General features: G+C 46.2%; 1 protein-coding gene across 1 annotated transcript; it reads right to left on the bottom strand.

The window, feature by feature from the left end:
• Window positions 1-603: 603 nt before the first annotated feature.
• Window positions 604-9,952, bottom strand: STYXL1 (serine/threonine/tyrosine interacting like 1). The gene is made up of 8 exons (XM_042879944.1): window positions 9,850-9,952; window positions 9,074-9,135; window positions 8,506-8,632; window positions 7,236-7,381; window positions 6,094-6,239; window positions 5,309-5,403; window positions 2,912-3,021; window positions 604-759 (listed from the first exon to the last, which is right to left on the bottom strand). Exons 1-8 carry the CDS (start codon window positions 9,950-9,952, stop codon window positions 628-630), a joined length of 921 nt encoding a protein of 306 aa, XP_042735878.1. The 3' UTR covers window positions 604-627.
• Window positions 9,953-9,992: the final 40 nt, after the last annotated feature.

Here is a 9,992-nt window from a genome sequence, read left to right as displayed (position 1 = left end):
ATGCGGTGTGTCCCTGGGCTGCAAGTCCACACTCTACATCTGTCATCCAAGGCCATGGATCAGTGAACTTTTTCAGTAGGACAAGAGGGAATGGCCTCAGGTTGCACCAGGGGACGTTCAGGTTGGATATGAGGAACAATTTCCTCTCCAAAGAGCAGTGCTGCAGTGGCACAGCTGCATGGGGAGGGGGTTCACCATCCCTGGAGATGTTCAGAGCTGTGGGGATGTGGCACTGAGGGACGCGGGCAGTGGGCAGTGCTGGTGGGAGGTGGATGTTGGACTGATATCCTAGAGGTCTATTTCCAATCTTAGTGATTCTATAAATCTCTTCAGAGAGAACCCCAACAGCCTCCCTAGCTGGGGCAGAGAGAATGCCCAGTAATGTGGCCACAAGCCCCCTAACTTACAGGAGAGGCAAGCTGTGCAGTGGGCCATACCCTGCAGGTCTTGCTCTCCCCAAGCCCACATCCTTACCAGCATCCCTAACAGCTCCAAATATGGACTCCATTTATTAAAGCTGAAGATAAAAACAACTCCATTACATAACAGCAATGTCAACAGAGTTGAGTTCACTTTCTACCTACAGAGGAGGCAGTGGGGCAGACAAAGAACCATCCTTTCCTGTGCTCAGTAATTGGGTTCAGAGACATCAGTGATGGTGGTCCCATAGATTTGAGCCTCCCAGTCTGAAAGCTGTTTCACAAAGCCCCGGTGTGGTCTCACGTTTGTTTTGCATTTCAGAACGTGGTTCCAAGCTTTCTGAAAAGAGAAAGCAAAGAAGTGTTAGAAATAGGAGCTGAAAATGAATGTCTTGTATTTACACCAAGCAGCTCTGCTTGTGAACAAAACAGCTTTGTGTTTGCTCCCTGGGATGGACTTTGGCAGGCAAGTCTCTGGCTGCCAAACTATGGACAGATGGGATCCAGATGTGAGCTTGTGAGAAGCCTTTCATCTTTTCATCCTGCTTTCCTGAGCACGAGGACAGCTCAGCCTTCTCTCATTAGCTGGCATGTATCTTGCATCGTTTGACACCAATGGAGAAATGCAGGCCTGGATTTTCTCCTCCAAACAGCTAATTCTTTCACAGATGATAAGCAGAACAGCAATGTACCAGCTATTTGCACACAAGGGACAAAGGTTATCATCTTTCTGAACTACTGCGGTGTTCGTGTGGCAGATGTTGATGTGGCAGAGCAGCTGTTAAACTCCAGTTATCCCACCATGTTAATTACAGCCATCTTAATGATCTGCTAGGCCCATGGAATCAGCTAGGGATTCTGCTACACGCAGGGCAACTCCACCAGCGTTACACTGCTTTGCTCTTGCTACACCCCTGGATTTCCCCAGTAGGGCTCATCTTCCTGCTTCTGAAAGTCCCCCAGCAATCAGAGCATTGCATAAGCACAATGAGACCAAAGGTTACAAGATAGCGTTCCATGGATTTGTTTTTCTCATCTCAGCAATTCTGCAGGCTCTGATCTTCCAGTATTTACTCCTCTGTGCCCATGTTCTGCGTGTCTGTGCTTCCCCTGAACTCCACAGATGTATCAATAGCTAACAATAAGGGGGCACACACCCCAAATCTGTGTTTCTCATGAGATATCTCTGCCCTGGGACACTGTTGGACGTGTTAGCCTAGATTGGGTGAAGAATCATAAAGGAATCTGTTATACTGCCTTTACCTGTAAGAAATAAACCAGTCTGACAGGGCAATCCTGCAGGAAAGCTCGGCCCAGGCCAGCTGCAGGAGACCACTGCACCTTGCAAAGTGCTGGGACCAACCTGCTAGTACTGAGAGAACCTGCAAGGATCAGCCTTTGACTTTCACACTGCTGCTGCAAATGCCTCTGGTAACTCAGCGTGCAGGAGAAAATAGCAAGAGAACAGTTATCAGTGAGCTGGAGCAATCACACCCAGCATTACTGGCAAAGACCAAGCAGTGTCTGCTGCCCGGCTGGCACACTCAGCCTGGAATTACACTTTGGCACACACTGGTGGTAAGAGATTTCCTCTTATGTTGCAAATGTTTGCACAGAATCAATTAAATGATGAGATACAGGCCCAGCTTCAGTGAGGTGTGAGTCAGTCCTTTCCAGCTTCCAAAGGAGGTCACACAAAGGAGGACGAGATTTTTAAGGAGAAACCTTTTGGTTTTCATAGGGAAGAAGTCTGGTCTGTGCCAAGCAGGCACCACAAGCCACTGCCTACAGCAGCACTGTGCCCACGTGTTGCATGCAAAGGGAAAAATGGGCTGGCTTTTGGGGAGAGGCCACCAGTCTTTCCACACCTCTGGGTCATTTTCAGCCTTCCTTTGTTATTTTTCTTATGTTATTCAGAGCACTGGAACAAGATGTACTGTTCTTTTAACCTGTACGTCCCTTGTGGGCTAGTATTATCCTGCTCCAGATTTCTTTATAGTAATGTCTGTGGGAGGGATTGCTTCTTAGGAAATAAAATGGTTTCAGACAAAGTGGGTGCTGATGAGCACAGTGGTAAATCAGAGCTCTGCAAACACTGGGGCATGAATTGCCCTGTAACCCCTGGTATTAGGAGATGGGATTAACTTCATAGCTTCCAGATACTCTTTATCTCAGAGCGGGAGAGCTATGATCTGTAACCACTGCTTTGTTTTCACAGCCCTGTGGGGCTGGATTTCCCTATTAAGCAGGGAAATACAGGAACATCACAGGTGCCAGCTAAGGACTCACAAATCCAAAATCACACCTATGCCACCTCCGTAATGGCATCAGGAAGATCCAACAGATGTAAGAGAACCTCTTACACTATCAGGTGGGCAGTCTGCACGAATACACGGATGAGTTCTTTCTCATTACTGCAGTAATGAGGCTTCAGGAGCAGAAATAAACTGCAGGTTCAGCCAGTATCTGTGGGAAGGATGACAGTGATGTACCTTCAGGGAAAACTGGAAGGAATGCATAAGATAGGCCATGGTTACTGTGCTGCTCCGGCTTATCCCCAGGCTAGAGAACACCAGCACTGCTCCGAGATCCAGCTGGGTGTCTGCATAAAGAAACACCAATCACAAATTAGTGATCTGGGAAATCAAATTTCCAATCGTACAGCAGAGCTCTAATTCGGTGAAAACTGGCAGGCTGCTAGCCTGAGAGACAGGAACCATCATTAACCCTGATAGGAACAGATGTGCACTGCCAGCTCTTGTTTCTTTAAGCATCTGCCTTTCTTAAAACCCCACTGAGTTAAGAAGGAGCTTTGAGCACCAGAACCAAATGACAACGACCAGTCGGTGCTTCATGACAGATCAGTGTCAACTTCATGTCAGATAACTGCAACGAAAAGTGGCCTGCCATCACCCATCAGCTGTGGTTGGCATCACATCAGCAACTCAAACTCTTCCAGATAGGTTTAAAGATGACAAAATTTCTGTTGAATGCAAACCTAACTGTTCTGCACTCAAGCTGGAGGAATCAGCTCTCAAACTGATGGACTCAGGCTGCAAATCCTTTACCCCTTGCTCTCTACACCTGCCTGAAAGGAGGTTGTGGTGAGGTGGGAGTCAGCCTCTTCTCCCAGGTAACAGCAATAGGACCAGAGGGAATGGCCTCGAGTTGCAGCTGGAGAGGTTTAAGTCGGATATTAGGGAGAATTTCCTCTCAGAAAGAGTGGGCAGGCATTGGAATGGGCTGCCAGGGATGGGGGAGTCACTGCCCCAGAGGAGTTTAAGGGCAGACGCAGTGTTTGGGGCCATGGTCAGTGGGCAGTAGTGGATGGTTGGACTGGATCACCTTAGAGGTCTTTTCCAACCTCAGCAATTCTATGGTTCTGTGGGGATCAGCGTGTGCACACCAGGCAGGGCACTGGTTTTATGATGGTGTGGATGATTTGCAGCGAAAATTATGAAGATCAGCAAACTCTTTTTCCACCAAAGCAAAGCCCACTTGGCTGAGAATGCTGTCACTCACTGTTCACCACATCAACTCCGCCACCTATGCATAAACAGCTCTGTAATTTATTAATAACTCTTTTAATGCTTTCCTTCCCTCTCCAGAATAGATAGCATGATGTGTTTTTGGAATATCAGCAAGTGCACTGTAGAATTTGTAGGGCAAAGCTGCTTCTACTGTTGTCAAGAAGCTGTTGGGTTTTTTTCAAGCACTAAAACACAGTTTCCTCTCATGAGGTAAGGCCCAGGAGCAGAAATGCCTCAGTCCAACAGACTCCAAGCATGAGAATACCCACACCCCTCTCTCAGGGTTTGTGGAGAGCTTTAGTGTTCACCCATAACCGTTCCACTTACAGTAATCTACTCAAAACTTATCAAATAAACAGTATGCACAGTATCCACAGCTAACAAACTCTAAGAGTCTGTGTTGGAAGCTTCCACATACTGATGTAAGAAAGAGACTTCTGAAATACTGCTGCAAAAAGAAAACTTGAGGCTTAATGAAGGATATGCAAGTGGAGATCAACATTCAGGTTTCAGTGCCGTGCAAGTCATGAAATTCAGGTTAGGACAAGAGATTATATCCAAATTATATCCACACCTATCATTTCCTTGTCTCTTTGTGTCCAGTTGTTACCACTTATTTTGTATTTGGATTATACTGTCTGAAGGAACAGACTGATCTGCTTCTGGGTCTGCATGACCGAGTGCAGCAGGGCTTTGGTCTGTGGCAGATGCTGTTTTGTAAGTGTGATAGAAGATGAAGGTGCTGTTGAACACCATCTTAGGATAAGGCTGCAGGAACTGTGTCTGCCGTGCTGTTGCAGGTGCTGAGCTGGTACAGTTTTCTTGCCCTCTCTGATACAATGACCTGAAGGCAGGTTTATGCTGTCCAAACTTCAAATTGCCCTAGGCTTTACGGTGAGTCAATCCCACCAGTCCCAAGGATTCAGAGCATTCTGCAGTAAGTTCTCCCATGTGTGTCACACTCCTGTTCAGCTAAAACTTTGGTGGTTGAAGATTTGGGCTGGTAAGAATCAGAGGGCTGTATTTAAAAATAGAGGAACATGCAGCTCTGGCAGACATCCTACAGCAAAGCCTTCTCACACCTACTGCAAAGCTCTCTACTATTGCTGAGTGACTGTTCTTTAAAATAAGTAGGAACATTGGCATCAGATGCCCTCTAAAATCTTGTCTCTGTCCATCAGTCTGGTTACTGAGGCAGCTCTGGTATCCATTAGGATGTGGACTAGTTTGGGAGTACACTGATCTTTGAAGGTAATGACCTGCCTGCCTGAGCTTCCTATTGGAGTGAATTGCAGTTGCTCCATTTTAATATCCTAGAGTGACTGAGAGCTCAGGAATTCCAAATCAGAAACAACTCACCAATGAAATGACAAATTGTAGAAAAGGAAGAAAAAAGATCTGCTTCAAGTGAATCTGGAACAGATATATGGAGGTATTTGCCTTCTTCTGCCCACCTGTAAAAAGAGTACGTAGCATTACGTGGACCAGCAAAGCAACTATGGGAAAAAAATTGTTTGTTGGAGGCAAGCTGATAATTTTGTTTGCTGTTACATGTGTGAGTTTTTCATCATTTCATTACTAACATTATGATAAGGAATCGTTATGGTAAAACACTAAGGCACTTATAATGCAGAACCAGTTTAATTACTGATTTTCCATTTACCTGGTACTAGTACTCATGCCTTAACTTTATGCTACAGCTTCCTTTATCTGAGAGCTACATGCAAACAGATAAACTGAAAGCAAGCATGCCTTTGCAGCATGCATGTTGGCAGTCCTGTCAGCAGAGATCCCTGCTTCACTTCAGCTGTTTTCTTCCACAGCATCCTCCTCCTTCCAGAAGCTCAGAGAATTCAACACAGAGAACGAATGGGACAAACTGAAACGTGAAAGCATGACAGAGTGGAAAGTACCAAGGGCTCCCAGTCCTTCTCTCACCCAGTCCATCCATGTCATGGCAGATGGCTGAAGGAAAGCACTGGTGCCATGCTGGTAGAGATCACAGGACTCAGTGTGAAATAGCACTCAAATCTGCTGTGAAAAAAAACCAGTTCTCCTTCAGAGTTTACAGGCACTCACTCCTATGCTACCTCACTTTTTTCACAGGCACAGATATTGGGAAAAATATACCCTGAACAACTTACAGCATTGCAGGCTGTTCAGAAATGTTGACTTGTGCTTTGATCTTCAAATCTTTCTGAATTTGTTGGTCGCAGGCCTGCTTGAAATTGCCCATGTATAACTTTCCAGGCAGTATTTCTACAGGGTACGGCTGGAAGTTGTCGAGTTCCTGCAAGGGGAGAAGCTGTGGGCTCACTTTAGAGTGTATTTGCTCCTTTCAACTTGGTGAGCTCTTAAACAGAAGTCATGTGCAAAAATGAAGACACATCAGTCAACAACCTGTGACACATTCAAGTGCAATGATTCGTTCAATCTCCTGGATTTTCTGAAGTGTTGAAGTATTCGCTGGGTTTACTGAGAGTAATGAACAAAAACATTTTCATTGTGGCATTACTTGAAACAAATCCTAACTAAACAAGTGGAAGAATACATTTTTTGCAGTGTCTCAAGCAGCGTAACAGATTCATTTGAACTCTGGTTGCTGTTCACAAAGCTAAATGAAGCCATCCACCACCTGCAGAGCTGCAGGTGCAATGTAGTGGCACAGCACAAGTCTGCAGCTATTTCTGCTCTGTGCAGCATAAGGGCTGATGACAAAAACACACAAGTAGCTGACAGTGCTTCTACATCCATAATTGATACTCAGTAATGCTACACCAGAACCAAACAGCTCAATAATTCGAAGCAATGGAGAACAGCTTCAACAGAGTGCTTGCTTTGTGATCCTTCCAAAGGGCTTTACAGACATGAAACACAGTGTTTGATAGATGTCAGACCTCTGCCTGAAAACACTCACTGGGTAACAGCTCAGATAACTGCATATAAAGGAGAGTAAACTGGAACCTGCCTTTTTTGTCATCGTTTGCTACTGTTTGTTCGGTTATCTGGACTCTCCAGTAGGCCAGCTTAGGGTTATCAGAGAAAGCTTCCCTGGTTGTTTCATGAGCTGTATTTTCATGCAATAGAAGAAGGAAAAAAAGGCAAAGTGTGGCTGCAGAAGAATTTGTGGCAACACCTGGGGCAAGCACAGTAACTCGGATTACATTTAGTTCCTTTGTTTGAAATTACCCTGATATCGGGTTTACAGCACCATCCACCTTGAATTCATTAATCATCAGCAGTTGAACATGAAGGTTCAAGTCTTCTATTTGCAAGTCAGTCTCACCTGAGGCATCCACAGTATCTTCTGAGTCCTCAGGAAGTGGTAGCAAGCTGAGAAACGTTTGTATCCTCCCCTGAGGACAAGCACCGGATGGCGGCTGAACTGCTGCAAGCTGCTGGCGTGTCGGGCAGCAGTTCCTTCCTCAGCATCTAGCGAGAGCAAAAAGCAATTTGCTGGGGCAGGTTTGGTGTGCCTCCAGCGGCACTGCGGGCTGAACCCGGCCCACTGGCGCTCACAGTGAGCTCCTGTTCATTTCATCTTACGGGGTGTAAAAAGCCCCGTTAAAAGCTGGGCTTATTCAACTGTTGCTTGAGGACAGTCACAAGGAATGCTGCTGTTCGCCTCTAGCGCTGATCTTTTATTCCTCTCCTGGTTTCTTTTGTAGGACCAGATCACGCTTTTGTTTTCTCCCCACTATTCTTTGGGAAATGCTTGCAATAACTTCCCATATTAGGAAGTATTTAAGTATAAATCTAATTTTAGTAGTATGGACCCCCTTTTCTTTAGTCTGCTTTAGCCAAGGTGAACAAAGGAGGAATCTTGAACAACTTCTGAGGAAGTTTCAAACACTCCCCTCAGTAATTACACAAGATGGTTGCTCCTCCTCCTTCTGTGTGAGATCCAAGTTGCCTGCAACTGTGCCTGCTTTAGGAACAGACCAGCAAAACAGAAGCCTGCTTTTGTTTCTTCACACCTTCCCTTGTGGAACACCTTCCTACAGGATGTGTTACAATTACACATTTCCACATGGGTCAAGGAAGGCTGAACAACTGCATGAAAGTTTCCAGCTCTTTGCATTTCGCAGTGAACTTCTTCGCATCAGCACCACTAAAGCTAGGTCCTCTTAGGTAGGATAAAGGTGCTTTGTAATCCTCAAAGAAGGAAGTACTTGCTCTGTGAACATGAGGAACCTGACTCAGTGTTCAGTCTCTGAAGAACCATTGCTTCCTGAAAGGCAATTGTTGGACAAGCCCGATTTCAGTGAGATGTAGAAGAAAAAAAATTAAAATTTCTTCCTTACATGCAACAAAGAACTTCAATTGGATCACATAAGAAACCAGGCCTGCCAGAAATCTTTGAAATAAAATCATGGTTTATGTTTAAGAACATGTGCAACACAGTTAAATAACAAAGGCACAGCACGGATGTTCATTTTGCTCCGAATAGAATTGGGTAAATTTGCACTTTGTCCAGTGAGCTCACAGAAGTAAATGAGGAGGAGGAAGAACACCCATCCTGCTGAGAGGTTTTGACTGACATGAGCCACATGTACCTTTCTCTTTTTCCTCTTCCTCAGAGTCATAGAAGTCCAAAGAGCTGCTCATACAGTCATACACCACGCAGTATCTGACACATGCCAGTTCCTCAGGATCTGGCACCAGATACTCCCCTGTAGGGCTCTGAAAAAAAATCACAGAAGACTTCCATGGGGAGTACAACATCACACTTTTCTTGCAGCACAATCGACACAGTGAACAGATCTGGGGCTGCAACTGCACTTCATTCTGAAAGACCCGGGTAGAACTCAGAAATCACACAAACCACTTCAGATTGCTTCATCAGCTGCAGTGGTAGAGATGCCTGTGCTGCCCTTTATGAGACAAGCCAACACTGCGTCAGTTCTTGTGCAATATTTTTCCTGCTATACAACTTCAGCATGCCAATTCTTTGGGCTACTGAGGCCAGTTTTTCTGTCTTTGTGAACACCCCAGTGGCAGGAACACGGCTGGGACAGGCTGGGGAGAGGTGAGGACAACTCCCTTGGTTTCTAAACCAGTTCTGTGTTACTGCTTAATTGCTAAATCCAGAGATGGTTTACACAAAGTATAGTCCCACCTCACCTGTTCAATCCTGCGTGCTGTAATGATGTGGCTTTCATTGTACTCATGAAGAGTGCGGGCATCTGAAAAAAAAAAAAAAAACCAAAAAAAACCCCACCACTCAATCAAGACAAAGCAATTGGTTTATCTGATATTTATGTGGTAGTATCCTGTTCTTCATTTGTTTGGTGGGAATCCAAGCACCAGCATAACAAGAGAAAGAGATTCTGCTTCTTTGCAAGTGAGGCTTTCCAAATGGATATAACAAAACCTGACACTGACGTGAGTCTGAACACATGTAGCACCAGGGGATGCCTGCAGCCACAGCTGCCATGCTCACAGACCTGGGGAGGCTGTAAGGGGAACAGTGAGGACCTCCTCCCCTGCTCCCAACTGCTTGATTGCCAGCCTAAACACACTGCAACACACAGCTCCACCTGGGGGTGCTGGCACTGTGAAGGATACAGATGCTTAGTGATGGCTAAGGGCTGCCTGTCAGCACTGCCACCTCTGGGTGGCAGAGAGGGGAAGATGCAATTTAAGCCAGAATTTCCATAGGCAGAAAGCTCACTGCTTCCCACTGTGGCAATAAGTGCCACACACCGCTGCTTTCTGCTCTGTGTGAAGGGCAAAGGAACAACAAGCAGTGCTGCTCCATGGAAGAAGGGCGGCAGAAATGCCCCAACAGCAAGGACTTGTGGCTGGTGAGAAATCCCTCCACCAACGCTCACAGGCCCCATTCCTGAGGAAAGCAGCCCCGCTCCTGCCAGCCGCCCCGCTGTGCTCCACGGGCTCACCCAGCAGGATGAGGTAGTTGGGCTCGGACAGCCTGGGGAAGCGGCGGTGCTGGTTGAGGATGTTGTAGAGCTCGGTGGGTTCGCAGAGCATCATCCCCGCCATGCCTCGCACCAGGCCCGGACCTCTTCGCCCTTGTTGCTAT

The sequence above is a fragment of the Lagopus leucura genome, unplaced genomic scaffold (assembly GCF_019238085.1).
Source record: "Lagopus leucura isolate 7727_CA_CO unplaced genomic scaffold, USGS_WTPT01 Super-Scaffold_100024, whole genome shotgun sequence".
NCBI classification, from domain to species: domain Eukaryota; kingdom Metazoa; phylum Chordata; class Aves; order Galliformes; family Phasianidae; genus Lagopus; species Lagopus leucura.
Note: the sequence above shows the minus strand (reverse complement) of the source record. Positions and strands in the feature narration are given on the sequence as shown.